A 16,463-nucleotide genomic window follows, 5' to 3' on the forward strand; every position below is an offset into this window, starting at 1 on the left:
ACACCTCCCCAAATCCCTCTCAATGACCTGGAAAACCAAGTGGCGAAAACAGACTATTCTGAAAGTTCACCAGGACCACCTCTAGAGAGCCCATCATAGAACACTTTCCCAAATCCCTCTCGAACACCTGGAAAACCAAGTGGCGAAAACAGACTATTCTGAAAGATCACCAGGACCACCTCTAGAGAGCCCATAGTAGCACACCTCCCCAAATCCCTCTCAAAGACCTGGAAAACCAAGTGGCAAAAACAGACTATTCTGAAAGATCACCAATACCACCTCTAGAGAGCCCATCGTAGAACACCTCCCCAAACCCCTCTCAAAGGCCTGGAAAACCAAGTGGCGAAAACAGACTACTCTGAAAGATCACCAGGACCACCTCTAGAAACCTCATCATAGAACACCACCCCAAATCCCTCTCGAACACCTGAAAAACCAAGTGGTGAAAACAGACTATTCTGAAAGTTCACCAGGACCACCTCTAGAGAGCCCATCGTAGAACACTTTCCCAAATCCCTCTCGAACACCTGGAAAACCAAGTGGCAAAAACAGACTATTCTGAAAGATCACCAGGACCACCTCTAGAGAGCCCATCGTAGAACACCTCCCCAAATCCCTCTCGAACACCTGGAAAACCAAGTGGCGAAAACAGACTATTCTGAAAGATCACCAGGACCACCTCTAGAGAGCCCATCATAGAACACCTCCCTAAATCCCTCTCGCAGACCTGGAGAAACCAAGTGGCGGAAACAGACTATTCTGAAAGATCACCAGGACCACCTCTAGAGAACCCATCATAGAACACCTCCCCAAATCCCTCTCAAACACCTGGAAATCCAAGTGGCAAAAACAGACTACTCTGAACGATCACCAGGACCACCTCTAGAGAGCCCATCATAGAACACCTCCCCCAATCCCTCTCAAATACTTGGAAAATCAAGTGGTGAAAACAGACTATTCTGAAAGATCACAAGGACCACCTCTAGAGAGCCCATCATAGAACACTTCCCCAAATCCCTCTCGAAGACCTGGAGAAACCAAATGGCGAAAACAGACTATTCTGAAAGATCACCAGGACCACCTCTAGAGAGCCCATAGTAGAACACATCCCCAAATCCCTCTCAAAGACCTGGAAAACTAAAAAGGGCGAAAAAAGACTATTCTGAAAGATCACCAGGACCACCTCTAGAGAGCCCATCATAGAACACTTCCCCAAATCCCTCTCGAAGACCTGGAAAACGAAGGGGCAAAAAGAGACTATTCTGAAAGATCACCAGGACCACCTCTAAAGAGCCCATTGTAGAACAACTCCCCAAATCGCTCTCGAACACCTGGAAAACCAAGTGGTGAAAACAGACTATTCTGAAAGATCACCGGTACCATCACTAAAGAGCCCATCTTGGAACACATCCCCAAATCCCTCTCAAAGACCTGGAAAACCAAAAAGGGCGAAAAAAGACTATTCTGAAAGATCACCAGGACCACCTCTAGAGAGCCCATCATAGAACACCTCCCCAAATCCCTCTCAAACACCTGGAAATCCAAGTGGCAAAAACAGACTACTCTGAACGATCACCAGGACCACCTCTAGAGAGCCCATCATAGAACACCTCCCCCAATCCCTCTCAAATACTTGGAAAATCAAGTGGTGAAAACAGACTATTCTGAAAGATCACAAGGACCACCTCTAGAGAGCCCATCGTAGAACACTTCCCCAAATCCCTCTCGAAGACCTGGAGAAACCAAATGGCGAAAACAGACTATTCTGAAAGATCACCAGGACCACCTCTAGAGAGCCCATAGTAGAACACATCCCCAAATCCCTCTCAAAGACCTGGAAAACCAAAAAGGGCGAAAAAAGACTATTATGAAAGATCACCAGGACCACCTCTAGAGAGCCCATCATAGAACACCTCCCCAAATCCCTCTCAAACACCTGGAAATCCAAGTGGCAAAAACAGACTACTCTGAACGATCACCAGGACCACCTCTAGAGAGCCCATCATAGAACACCTCCCCCAATCCCTCTCAAATACTTGGAAAATCAAGTGGTGAAAACAGACTATTCTGAAAGATCACAAGGACCACCTCTAGAGAGCCCATCGTAGAACACTTCCCCAAATCCCTCTCGAAGACCTGGAGAAACCAAATGGCGAAAACAGACTATTCTGAAAGATCACCAGGACCACCTCTAGAGAGCCCATAGTAGAACACATCCCCAAATCCCTCTCAAAGACCTGGAAAACCAAAAAGGGCGAAAAAAGACTATTCTGAAAGATCACCAGGACCACCTCTAGAGAGCCCATCATAGAACACTTCCCCAAATCCCTCTCGAAGACCTGGAAAACGAAGGGGCAAAAAGAGACTATTCTGAAAGATCACCAGGACCACCTCTAAAGAGCCCATTGTAGAACAACTCCCCAAATCGCTCTCGAACACCTGGAAAACCAAGTGGTGAAAACAGACTATTCTGAAAGATCACCAGGACCATCACTAAAGAGCCCATCTTGGAACACCTCCCAAAGACCCTCTCGAAGACCTGGAAAACCAAGTGGTGGAAACAGACTATTCTGAAAGATCACCAGGACCGCCTCTAGAGAGCCCATCGTAGAACACCTCCCCTACCCCCAAGGGAAAAGTCAAAGAATACCATCCTCCACTTACCTGGATAAAGGTGCCCTCGTACTCCAGAAAGAGGATTGGCCACGTGATGCTGATGATGGCACGGAAGAGCTTCTTGGTGGAGGCCTGGAGAGAGAGAGGTGGGTAGGACATAGTCACTCCTCCATCTTGCAAGACATAGTCACTCTTCCACAATATAAGACATAGTCACTTTTCTTTTATGCAAGACGTTGTCACTCTCCCATCATGTAAAACATAGTCACTCTACCATCATGTAAGAAATAGTCTGAGATGCTGGAAATGCATCAGAGGGACAGGGCCTCCGTATCCTTGTCCTTTACTGCTTTTTATCGTGTTCTGTCGTGTTTTCCGTGCAGGAGTTCATGTGGGACTCCTGGTGGTGCAGCTCTCTCTCTTGGTTTGGTGAACAGACCCATGGGGTACCCTTATGGCACCCATGGGTAGGGGTGCAACCCTGTGCCCCTAGTGTATGTTTTTGGGCACCTGTGGGTGGCCCACAGATCAGGGTATGGGCTGGTGGCAGCTCTCTGCTGAAATGACTGGTGCCCTGAGCGTCCTCCATTTTGGGATGCCCAGGCCCTGTCATTGGAATCGGTAGATTCCTGATGGAGACAAAATGCCCCCCATGGCCTCTTGCCTTCCATTGCCTGTTACCTTGATCTTCCCGAAGTCCCGCGAAGCCCTGTCTCTGTCCCTTCCCCCTGACTGGTTGTTGCGTGGAAGTTCCATATATGGTAGTGTGGGGAAGTGCTGACCAGACTGGATGGAGCCTTCCCAACGACCGTATGTTGTGGGTACGCCTGTGGGTGGGACCTGGGTGAATGGAGTGTGTGATGAATACGCATTCTATGTTGTGGGTGTCTAGTATCTGGTGGTTGACACAATGACTGAGACAGCCCCGCCCGAAACCGGTATGAATGTGGTATGAAGTGTTGAATGGCTCGGTACTTGTCCCAATACATATAACTTGTTGTGAGTGTCTGGAGAGAAGTGAATGGCCTGAATGCACTGTGTGCCTGATTGGTTGCCTGCCTGCATGAATGCCCTTTGTAGTGATTGGATGCTTCAGTGTGACCCAGCGGAATGAATGGGAGATCAACAGTATATCTGGGGACCTTTCACTGCTAGGAATCGTGTTCAGAAGTGTTCAGAGCTGAAGTCCAAACTCCGAAGAGTATCTGGAATGAAACTGACGCTTGACCTTGAAGCCCTGCTGGAAGAGAAGAATTGCTGTTGCTCTCTTTCACAATCTGAAAGCTGCTGTGTCTCCAAGGACTGACCCAGAGAGGACCTGGTAAGGCGCCCTCTACCTGAGCTACGAGGGACCATCGTGCACAGCTGCTCTTTGCCTAAGCTCCCTGGTAGACAGACCTTCGACAGGCTGCCGACCCGATACGGGGACTGCTGCGGAACCCCAAAGAAAAGCACCCGGACTGTTGTCTGCCACTGTCGACGACTGCTGTTGCCGACTGGAGCCGCCGTGCTCCCGTTTGCCTAAGAACTTCACTGATCCAAGGACGCTCTCGTCCGCACCGTCGCCGCTGTATCCTGCTGGAGAAGGCCTGACCGCCGACGTCCCGAGGAGCATCCACCGGTGGGTTTCCCGCCACCCAAAGGCCACAGAGACGCCGACGACTCGACACCCTTGCTGGGCCACAGTTCTTCAAACTCTTTGCGGTCCAGAAATATCGACATCGCGGTGCCCCGCACGCCTCTTCCTTGCAGGACACCAACACTCTATCGTCGACGACCACCGCTAGGAACAAAGCTGCCACTTCACCTCCGCAGTTCACCCTGTTCTCCGTCGGGCGTTCGACGACCCGTGACTCCTGCCTGAAAGGGAGGACACTGAAGAAGGGCCGTCGATTCCCCAACGCAGAAAGCTACAATGCCAAGGTACTTTGGGGTTGCAGAACTATTGGAAAGTCTAGTGTGAACAATATATGGACTGGGCTTGTGATACATCTTTGCTTTATAGGTTGCCCAGGTGGGGGGATCTCCACACAGAACTGTGTCTAGTGCTACGGGGCCAGTATTCTGCCAATTGTTCAACCATCCTGCTTTCCTTCCTCTCTCTATGGCTGGTTTCCTCTTTATTCTGATCTGTGTGTCATTCTGACCGTATGCACTTTAATGAGATCTAATAACGTTAGTGGTACCACTTTAGAAACTGTATATATTTACCATTGCTGATTTTCGGAGTACAAAGTGAGTAATCGTGATATTGTATATACCTTTGAACATTAATTATATAAAGACTGTGTTGTAACCGATACAGTGTGTGGACATTCCTTTGTGGGTGCTTGAGGACTACACTGTACTTAAGAACCAGCCTGTATCACCTCCTGAGAAACTAGGCCTTGATTGCTCAACCATAGCTACCAAATAGAAAATCTTGGCTGGGGTCCTCTGTGCCTCTCCTCTACCATATAGAGAGGAAAAGTACAGACACCCCCCACCGGCGTCTTTACATAGTCACTCATCCATTATGAAAGATATGGTCAATCTCCCTATCCGAGCCCTGGATGCTTAGTCACACGAGATTAGGAGTGTCCTAAGGCCATTGTAAAATAACCTTTGCAGTTGAACTCACTCCTTGCAATGACAGAATGCATTATTACCACACAGAGTGGTACCCAACGTACAACCTCGGAAGGATGAAAGCTGAGTTGACGCTGCCAGGATTCGAACCTGCCACAGCAGGCTGCACACAGATATCAGGGGTAAGCGCTTAGATCACTGTGCTATCTGACCGGCATATTAATCAAGAGGCTGTAAAATGGGTTCCTAACCTGGCCTCTCCATCAACAGGGGTCAATACTCAGATTTAAAAGCAAAACCAATAATCACTGAGAGGTTTTTCCCTTTTTGGGTGTAGGACCGAGGTGGGTGGTAAGTGAAAAAACAACAGGAAACAGAATTATGGCCTGTTTTTCCGGACCACCTAATTATGAGTTAGGATCCCGGATGGAGGAAATACGTCCTGCACTTTCACTGGGATATTTCCGCCAGAAGAATAAAGAATTACCACTTACAGTAATTTCTTAAATCCTCTTTTAACTGCGAACAGGAAATTGGAGCTTCAGAAGCCTGTTGGCGCCGTCCTGAAGTGTCTGCAAAATGCTGTAAAGTGCATTTGTGTGCAGTCATGTTTTCTCTGCTGCTCTTGCTCTCCATTGGCCCAGGAGTGGCACCTTTGACTGTGAACAGGAAACTGGAGCTTCATAAGCCTGCCGGGGCGTGAAATGTCTGCAAAGTGCTCTAAAGTGCAGTTGCGAGCAGTCATGTTTTCTGTTCTGCAATGGCTCTCCATTGCACTGGATTTGCACCTTTAACTATGAACAGGAAACTGGAGCCTGAATGTCCGTAAAGGGCTGTAAAATGCTTTTGCACAGAGTCATGCTTTCTGTGCTGCACTTTTGACTGTGAACAGGAAACTGGAGCTTCATAGGCCCGGTGGGGCGTGAAGTGTCTGCAAAGTGCTCTAAAGTGCAGTCGCGAGCAGTCATGCTTTCTGTGCTGTTCTGGCTCTCCATTGGCACTGGAGTTGCACCTTTATCTGTGAAGAGGAAACTGGAGCTTCATAAACCCAACAAGGTGAGAAGTGTCCTTAAAGTGCTGTAAACTGCAGCTGCACGCAGGTTGTGCTTTGTGCGCTGCCCTGGATCTCCAATGTCGTCAGAGCACCCCTTAACTGTGAGCAGGAAGCAGGAGCTTCATACAGCCCGCTAGGACACTGTCGATGCATAAAGTGATTTGCCAATGAACACATACATTTGGCCTCATTACGACCCAGGCGGTAACCATGGCGCTATTTGCGCCATGGTTGACGCCGGTAATTTACCGATTCCGCCATGGTGAATGGCGGAATTACCGCCCCATTCCAAGGTTGGAGGGGCGGTAATTCCCCATTCACAATTGGCCCTTTCCCATTCCCATTTTTGCCCCCATAGGGCTCAATGGGAATGGGCAAGGCGGTAATTACGGTACCACAAGTTACGGTACCATAATTACCTCGAAAGTCCCTTTGCGGGTTCCTTCCTTAATGGCTGGTAAAACCAGCCGTTAAGGTGGGGACCCGCAGAGGGACCTTGTAATTAGGCGGTAAGGGGTTAACGGCGCCGCCACCTTTTACGGCGCTGTTAACCCCTGACCGCCTGGGTCGTAATGAGGCCCATTGATTGTTGTATTACAACTCCGGTCTCCAAGTCCTGCAGCGTACAACACCCCCAATAGATGACACCTCTTGTACACCTTCCTAGCCGCTGCTCTTGACCATACACACTTGTTGGTGGATGTAGCCCTTCAGGGAAGCCCTGTGCATGAATGGTTTCCAATGACACTTACATTCCCCCCGTGCATCGGCCAAGTCTTGTACTTGGTTTGTTCCAATTTCCCAGTGACCCTCATTTCCAGGGAACAAGCCTAATCTGCGGTGACATTCTTGCAACGTTTTGTCATCTGACATAGACCTTGGAGAGATCTATGGGGCAGATTCTCCAAAACTGTTTTGGCGAAAGTGAGGAGCGCCAAAAGTAGGAGTAGCCCAATTTACAAAGAAAGGTCTGTTGGAGCAGGCGCAGGGGGAGGCGCAAATCATGGCACGGCCATTTCTGACTTTGTCATGATTTTCGTTTGAAAACCCTGGCGGTCAGACTACCATTTTCAGCCCCCAAACGGGGATGTAAATGCCTTTGTTTTTTAGTCATTTCACCGAGATGGGCCCTTTAAGGCGCTCCAGGCATCCACGTGCTTGCTGAGAGCCGGCCATACTTTAGTGTTGGGAGCACGTGCAATATACGCAGGGGCTGGACACCGCATCTTTACACTGTTATTCAGCCTCTCCAGAAATTCTCAGGTCTCCTTTGTGAATTAGGTGACCTGAGCAATTTTCATAGTAGTGCAAATGAAACGAGCGCATTCTCTCGTTATTTTTTTAGAATCTGGCCCTATGTGTTTATGTGATGGCGTTATAATGGCAGCAATGAAAGCATACTGCAAGACTCCATTTTATTTCTTCTGTTTTACGGGGGGGGGGTGCCCCCTGTGCCCCATTACCATTTCCACCCACACTCTGTTTAACCTTGACCTTTACCCCCTTCTACATGGTGATACGCAGGAATGCCGCAGCCAGCATTTTTACCGCCGGACTTCTACTGCCGGAATAGTCACTTAGTACGTTTTGTTAGTGGGAAACCAAGATGGGGGTAGTCCCTGTTTTAAATCTGAGAAGTGAAATAACCTAACAGAGAGGGAGGCACATGGAGCAGAGAGAAGGAAAGAGGCAGGAGGGAAGGCAGAGATAACTGGAGGACTGAGATGGGTGAGAGGTGCTCGTAGAGTCTTGACACCTCCCGCAAGCATGCCATTGTTTGCCCAATCCCAGACATTGGGCTTCATTACAAGTTTGCCGATCCGGAAATAAGGGTGCCGGTAAGCTCGATCAGGGGGAGGTTTTGTTAATGGGAATAATATTGGGTTAAATGGAATGTTTTTGCCATTTTGTCTCTTTTAATTTAAACATTTCAAATGCATTGATCAAGAAGGAAAACTTGGGGAAATCTATCAATCCTGGACCGCTAGATGATTGATAGTGAGGCATCCCGTACGAGCGGCAGGAATTGGCAGTCCCGGCACACCCATTGCATCTTTGCCATCATTGGCGCCTTGGGCTTACTCGACTGCCAAGCTGAGCCGATCTCTCATAGTGCCAGAGGGTGAGTTAAGAGAAAGAGGACAGCAGGGACAGCGCTCTTACCGGGAGGTACTGGCCGGCCGTGGCGTGCGAGATGGCCTGGATGTTGGACGTCTTCTCCTTGACCAGCAAGACCAGCTTCTCAACACTGGCGAGATCATCTGGAAGCAAAAGAGAGGCAAACACTGGTCAAGAGGAGTTCTAGGGTCGTGTGGGGTCACGGGTCGGAGTAGCATTGGGCGGAAGAGGCCTCCCCTTTTCCCGGAGCAAGCCCCCTTTTTACGCTATGTGCCGATATTTACATACTCTACCTAGGTAATGGCCGACCAAGTCTGCATGGATGCAGGTGAACATTCTTAGCATATTATGTTGAAAATTAGACATGTCAAATAGAAAATATTGAATGTGAAAATATGGCATGTAAATCTTACGAGCCTTAATGCGAATTTCTATGCATCTGAAGGGTTCTTGCAAAACGCGTCCACCATCCTGTACCGGTTGAACTACCATGTAGCGTATGCATACTTGCACTTTATGAATTTAATTGTTGCTTATGAGTATTTGTTGTTTAATTCAAAGGGACATGAAAACTGTGGCTATTACTTTGTACCTGTTGAACTATCACGCACTTTAGGCACTTCTGCACTCTGAGAATCCAATTGCTGGGTAATAATCTTTGCTGCTCTATCAGTGGAACCAATATGCACTCCAGGACACATTGGTACCCTTTGAGCTGTAGTGCTGGTTACTAGCTATCAGATGGCGGTTGAATAATGTTGCTATTATCCTGCACATGTCAAACTTCCGGGTGGGAACAATCTCACATTTCAAGTCACCTTCCCGTTATTTAAATAAAGGACATGTTAAATCCCCCTGGCAAATATTCACAAGTCCACACTATGAGTAGGATTACAAAAATAGTACACGAAGAAAGCGCACAATGATTTGGGCTCGGGTCGAAACGTGTCTGCTGCCACCGCAAAGGAGAACGGCAAAGTCAGTGGGAATTAAAGTGCCGCACAACTAAACCAAGGCGCTGCACCATTTGCGCCTTTCTAACAGGAACTGCATCGCTGACACAGTTGTTTTTGTGGCGCACGTATAACCAGTGCGTTAAGTAGGGTGGTAAATTGAGGTGGGGCTCTTGTTCGGGAGCGTGGCCTAGGTACGAGTGCTTATGCCACACCCCCCAACAAGAGCCCCCCAGCCCTTACAGTCAAGGAGCTGTGATTAAAGAAATGCATACGGGAGTTGCTGACCTTCCCAGGCAACCCATTAACCACACAGCTCCTTGAATGCAATTGGCTGCCTGCTGCATGATGTCACTTTACTCAGAAACAAAAGGAGAGGCTGTCCAACCCAGCCCTCTGTCCGTTTCTGAATAAAGAGACACCACGCCGCAGGTTTAGCCGAATGGCAGTGCCTTTTCTTTTTTCTAATCCGAAATGCTGACACCTGAAGGCAGCCATGTAACCGAGCAGCGCTCGTCAAAACGGCTGCCTGAGAGGTCGGCATGGCTGAGACTAGTCGAGGTAAGCCCCGGCAGGGCCCCACCTTGGGAGCCCATCTCAGAGAGTGCTCGGGGTTGCCCCGGCTAGCCACGGGCCACTTAAAGCTCTGCATATAACCTTATGATTTGTCTAGCAGAGGAGGACGAAGGATGATTATAGCGTTTGAATGCCGCCGGGCCTTCAATGCGCTATAAACATAAATAACATAAGGAAGAGATTCTGCTCTGCGGAAAAGATCCTTCTCGAAAAGGAAGCGTCTAGAGATGAAAGAAACCTCCAGAGGAGAGGAGACAGAGGTCCCGCCGTTGGAAGGACATAGGGGGAGAATGAAGGGGCCGCTTCCCAGAGACAAGGTTAAGGAACAGAAGAAAGGACCCCTGAACCTGATGCCCTGGAGATGAGTGTGGTCCATACGGCTGATTTCTGGTCAGAGGAGAGTGGACCCGTTAGTTTGCGTGACTGAACTGGGACCTATAAAGTCTGAGCTGCTCTGTTATGAAGTTTCCGGCATCAGTGTCTCGAGCTGGGTCTTGCCCTCTCGCATACAAGGACCCGGGAGGCTCCAGAAATGTGTGAAGGCATGCACAGAGGTGTGCCCGGAGCAATACAAGTGGTTATGATTAATTCAAAACCTTCCAGCCATCAACCTTCAGTGTGGGTTATTCACCGTTGACCACTAATGAGGTGTCTGGTTGTAATGTAGGTGGCTGTTTCGACTTATACATTTATTTATTTATTTTTTATTTTACATTTATAAAGCGCTCACACAGCCCACAGGCATCGAGGCGCTGTTACAGGAATTGTTTTTGTTTTTTTTCTTAGTTGCGTAATTGTGTTTTTTGTTTTGGTGTTAGTTACGTATTTATAACGCGCTTAAACACCCAGAGGTTTCTAAGCGTGGACCCGGGGATCGAACCTGTTGTTGCTTCGTGTTGTCGTGCTTCCAAGACGCGCACGCTGCCGCTGAGCTATCCTCCCGGGACAAGCATGGGCAAGCATGGGCAAAGCCAATCGTTTTTACTGCTGTTCTTTGCATTTTGAATTTAAAGGTACCGGGATGCAAGGAGGAGAGTGCTAAGTTTCAAAGGAGGATGCAATAAGGAGTGCAGGTGTGAAGGAGAATGAGAAGGGGAAGGGGAACAGAGCAAGGGAGGAAGCCATTGATAGAGGGCGCTATCAATGATGAGCAAGAGGAAATATGAGCGAGAAAGTGTAAGAGTGAGAGGGCAAGAAATAAAGTGAGAGTGTGAGAGGAAGGATGAAAGAGGGAAGAGAGAGGGGGAAGGATGTGTGGGTGGGGGAGTAGAGTGGATGGGGTGGGGCAATAGAGGGGGTACGGTGGATGAGTGTGGAAATAGGGGGTAGAGTGGTGCAAGAGAGTAGGGGTACAATGCATGGCTGGGTGTACGGGAGAGAGGGTCTAGAGTGGTATGGTGAGTGGGAGTAGAGTGAGAGTGTAGGGTGGGTGAAGTGGGTGGGTGAGGCAGGTGGGTGGTATTAGATAGCATTGGGGTGGGGGTAGAGAGAGTGGATGGGGGGCAAGTTGGTGTAGAGAGAGAGAGAGGGGATGGGGTGGGTGGGGGTAGAGAGAGCAGGGATTGTGGATAAAGAGTGTGGGGTTTAGGGTTGGTGGGTGGGGGTAGAGAGGGTGTGGATAGGGCGGGTGGGGTAGGGAGAATGGGGTAAGGTGAGAGGGCAAGGGTAGGGAGGGAGAGTGCAGGATTGAGAGAGTATGGGTAGGAGGAGTGGGGGATAGAGAATGCGAGCATATGATTAGTGGGTACAGATAGAGAGGGTGTGGGTAGGGAGGTGGGTGGGGGTAGAGAGAGGGGGTAGTGTGGGTGGGGAAGGCAGAGTGGGGCTAGGGTGGGTGGGAGCAGAGAGAGGAGCTAGGGTGGGTTGGGTAGAGAGAGTGTGGTGTGGACGAGTCTAGAGAGTGGGGCTAGTGTGGGTGAGGGTAGAGAGAGTTGGGTTAGGGTGGGTGGATGGGGTAGAGAGAGTTGGGATACGTTGTGGGCAGTTGGAGGTATAGAGAGAGCGAGAGTACAGTGGTTGGAGGTAGGGAGAATGGAGCGGGTGAGAGTGGGGTGGGGTGGGTGATGTCTGAGACAGTGGTTTGGGGTGGGGTTAGAGAGGGTGGGGTGGGTGGGGATAAATGGAGTGGGGGTGGGTATAGAGAAAGGAGGTGGGTAGGCATAGCATGATGGGTAGTTAACATTGAAGTAGGGTGGGTGGGTAAGCTTAAGGTGGTGAGTAGAGAGGATATGGGTAGGGTGGATGGGGGTAGAGAGATGGGGTAGGGTCACTGGGTGGCAGTAGAGAGAGTGGTGGTGGGTAGAGAGTGTGGTGTTTGCGTGGGTGGTTTTCGAGAGAGTGAGGGTAGGTTGAGTAGATAGAATGGAGGTAGGGTGGGTGAGTAGGGATAGAGAGAGTGGATGGGGTGGGTCAGTGGGTGTAGATAGAATGGGGCAGGCGGTGGGTTTGGAGGGGACTGGGAGGAGGTAGATAGAGTGTGGGTGGAGTGGGTGAGTTGGTGGTGGTAGAGAAAGTGTGGGTGGGGTAGGTGTGTGGTGGGGGATGATGGGGGTTGGTTGGGGATAGAAAACATGAAGAACAAAGCAGCTTCGGCAGGATTCAGTGGGGCGGGGAAGAGGGGGTAGAGAGAGTGGGAGTGGGCTGGGTGGAGGTAGAGTGAGTCGGGGTGTGGTAGAGAGAGAGAGTGTGTGCGTGGGCTGGGTGGGGGTAGAGAGGCAGCCTTGGGAGGACTAACAACACAGATTTGTCTTAGAAAGTAGCCAAAATATTGCCCCATTGTGTGCGAAATAGCCCAGAATAGCTCAATATCAGAACCTTAGAAATGACTGCACGGCTGAGAAGTGGAAAGCTCGACCCCTGACTTGCTTTTTGCAAAGCTGCTGATTGGAGCAAACATTTTTAGGGAACTCCTCATTGGCAGTACGGCAGAGGAGTTTGGAAAAAGAAACATTAGTGAGTTGGCATTTTCATGCCGTTGCATTGCTGGTAGCTATGCCAACCAGATGTTCTCAGTTCAGAACCCCCTTCCCTCTCTCTTTTCTGTAACAATGGTTTAGGCAATTCTGTGGTGCAAGCGCCACACAAATTCACCAAAGCCAAAAATGGGCACTTATTTGCCTGGAGGCTTCTGGACGTCACAACCAGGAACACAAGCAAGCATGTTCTTTCAGGCCGGGGCAAGCATGGGAAACAGGGGAGCCACAATGGCGTAAGCCACGCCCACCCAATTGCAGGCGCTTCTCAGGAATACTGGGGGGCTCTGAGGTCTGGCTCCAAAACCTGCAAGTTCAACTCTTTGAAGTTACTCTTACCACCTACAAGGCAGCTCACTGAATCGTGTGACATCAGAGTCCCAGACATGAGCTTCCTTTAAACAAAGTGACTTGTCATTAGTACGACGTCACATTTAAAGTGACAGTGCATGGAACTGTAACAGCCAGAAGGCACAAGGTCTGGAGGAGAGGGCGTCGCATAGGCCTTACCCAAAGCACATGAAGAGTGCTGACACAATCCCTCATCCCTCATTTCACACCAATCATTGTAATGAGCTTTGCCACCTTTCTTGCATTATGCCAGGACCATGATGCACTGCTCTGAACATTGATTGGTTATACGGGGGTTCACACTTAGCGACACTGCCCTCGGGGATGCAACGCCTTATTTACGCCACCTGAGGCATAGTACCACCATTCAAGACAATGACCATGTTCCAAATGCGTGTCGCGATAAAGGACCCGCCCCCCTGATAAAGGAATGGTTTCCTGCAGCAGGTGGGGCGGTCTTAGCAGGGCTGGACTGGGAACTAAAAGAGGCCCTGGAAATAATTACTGGGGACCAAAAGAGGCCCTGGAAATAAAGTTTAAAGTGGCCCCATATGAGACATTTTCAGCAAGCCCAATGCTTTTCCTATGAGAACATTTGGAAATACCACACAAAGGAGGCCCAAGGTGCAGAGGCCCACCGGGAAATCTCCAGAGTGCCCTATAGGCCTGTCCACCCCTGGGTCTTAGCCCTTGGGGGACAGAGTAGTGCTGGCAGTCAACGCAACTTCAGTTTTCCCACATAGGTTCATAGAACGATACACCTGACCCTCTTCATGAAATAATTACACATGGGTCTCGACCATCAAGCGCCGGAAATATACGCCCTCCACGATGTCGCATCTTCATGTCAAAGGTCACGAAGACCAGTGGTGGGGTAAATGGGCCGTTATGAGAAATATGTGCATATATATATATTGATTTTCGGTAAATAATTTTGCTTTTTGTTTTGGTGGTTAGACCATAGCACTGGTTGATTCTATTGGATGGGTAGATGTGCCATCCTCATCGCCCCCTTTTGCCCCCCGCCAAGATAGATCTTCATCAAATGTGGTACATGCAGGTGGCCCACAGACCTCATGGCCTCATATACAACATTGAACAATAACAGAAACCATTCCCTCCCTATCACATCACACCACAACACTCAACCCCACAGGACTCACCGTCTAGAGTGAAATTAAACACAACTGTGTCCGTCTCTGTCATGGAAGGCAGAACAGTCTTCACAAAGTCGTCCTGGGAAATGGCGAACTCTGGACCCTGGAGAAGGAAGGAAAGTTCTCAATTGGTGAGCAACCAGCTGACAAAGTGTAGCCTGAGAGCCTGCACAGGGTGTGCCACTTCCTGACTATGCTACCTCATTGCTGGTGGCAGTGGGTTTGGACAGATGTTTAGCCTTCACTAACCCTTGACTGCCACATCCTGACCATGCTACCTCATTGCTGGTGGCAGTGGGTTTGGACAGAGGTTTAGCCTTCACTAACCCTTGACTGCCACTTCCTGACTATGCTACCTCATTGCTGGTGGCAATAGGTTTGGACAGAGGTTTCACCTTCACTAACCCTTGACTGCCACATCCTGACTATGCTACCTCATTGCTGGTGGCAATACGTTTGGACAGAGGTTTAGCCTTCACTAACCCTTGACTGCCATATCCTGACCATGCTACCTCATTGCTGGTGGCAGTGGGTTTGGAAAGAAGTTTAGCCTTCACTAACCCTTGATTGCCACTTCCTGACTATGCTACCTCATTGCTGGTGGAAATAGGTTTGGACAGAGGTTTAGCCTTCACTAACCCTTGACTGCCACTTCCTGACCATGCTACCTCATTGCTGGTGGCAGTGGGTTTGGACAGAGGTTTATCCTTCACTAACCCTTGACTGCCACTTCCTGACTATGCTACCACATTGCTGGTGGAAATAGGTTTGGACAGAGGTTTAGCCTTCAGTGTAATCTGTGGTGGAGGTGTCAAACTAGAAATTATATCGTGCCTCCTATTGCTATGAATATATGTATATTGGCCTACGAAGAACCTGAAGAAAGGCTGGACAACAGGCTGGAGAAATGTATAAAAGCCTGACTGTTTCAATGAATATTTGCACTCACTGAGCACACCGAACCACGCCGGAGTTTGCTGTGTTGTACTGAGGGTCGATAGCTATCTGAATTTTGTACTGTTCTTTTGTAACTGGATTCAGTATAAAATAAAGTACTTTGTATGTTCCTTTGTAACCTTTGTTTGGTGTGTTTCCTTTTTGGTTACCCTGCCTCATATTATTTCCTTGTTTTCACAGAGGCTGTAGAGTTAATTTGCTTTTTGAGTGAGAGAATGGAGTCAAGGTAGACACCAAGGGTTTTGACCTCTTTGGCGACTTTAATGATATTGCCGTCGATGGTGAATGAATGGTATCGGGGTCGAGTTTGTTGAGACGGGCTTGGGTACTGATGATCAGCAGTTCCGCCTTGTCATCATTTAAACAGATGCTATATGTAGCGATCCAGGCCTGGATTTCTAGTTAAATTTCATTTAGTTTTACAGTATCTTTTTCATAGCAACCAGAGAGGGTAATGAGGACCTGGGTATCGTCCGTGTCGTTCATGTACATGACACCCAGATCATCAAGACGATCAAAAAGGAGCTTAGTAAAGATGTTATAAAGTGTGGGAGAAACACATGATCCTTGGGGGACTCTGCACTGGATAGGGACTGGGTCAGCCGCAGACAAAGGTGCGAAGACCCTGGTCGTCCTATTATAAAGGAAGGATTGGATCCAGTTGGTGGCATTCGGTGAGAATGCAGCAGCCATGGAGAGGTGTTTGGTCAGGATTTGATGGTCAACCAGGTCAAAGGCTGCAGACAGATCCAAAAAGAGCAGGATGGCCAGGTTGCCCATGTCTTTGGCTTCATCCGGCATTCATTTGGATTTTTAGGCACAGGAGGGCTGTTTCAGTCCCATGCCTGGGTCTAAAGCCAGATTGTCGCAAGCCTAAGAGGTTGTTGTCTTCCAAATGTTGTTAAATTTGGGGATATGCCACACTATCTAAGATCTTCAGAAGAAATGGGACAGTCGTAATGGGTCTGTAGATGGTTGGTATGTTAGGGTCGTATGTTAGAGTCCAGGTTGGGTTTTTTGAGTAGAGGCATGACCCAAGCTTCTTTGAGGTTATTGGGGACTAAGGAGTTCTTAAAGTAAGAGTTAATCAAGGCAGTGATGAAAGGTGCCAGTTCTTTAGCACCACCCTTGATAACTGACC

At 49.0% G+C, this 16,463-nt stretch overlaps 1 protein-coding gene across 2 annotated transcripts in view; it reads right to left on the reverse strand.

Moving 5' to 3' along the window:
* Positions 1-16,463, reverse strand: part of GCKR (glucokinase regulator) — a 460,619-nt gene that overhangs the window by 16,792 nt on the left and 427,364 nt on the right. For both annotated transcript variants that reach the window (XM_069605446.1, XM_069605445.1), the window contains 3 exons: positions 14,372-14,468; positions 8,402-8,499; positions 2,665-2,748 (listed from right to left, as the gene is read on the reverse strand). In XM_069605446.1, the coding sequence (XP_069461547.1) occupies positions 2,665-2,748; positions 8,402-8,499; positions 14,372-14,468 (279 nt within the window). The remainder of the gene's footprint in view (positions 1-2,664; positions 2,749-8,401; positions 8,500-14,371; positions 14,469-16,463) is intronic.

Source organism: Ambystoma mexicanum, chromosome 4p (assembly GCF_040938575.1).
Source record: "Ambystoma mexicanum isolate Mex_15411 chromosome 4p, UKY_AmexF1_1, whole genome shotgun sequence".
Lineage (NCBI taxonomy): Eukaryota > Metazoa > Chordata > Amphibia > Caudata > Ambystomatidae > Ambystoma > Ambystoma mexicanum.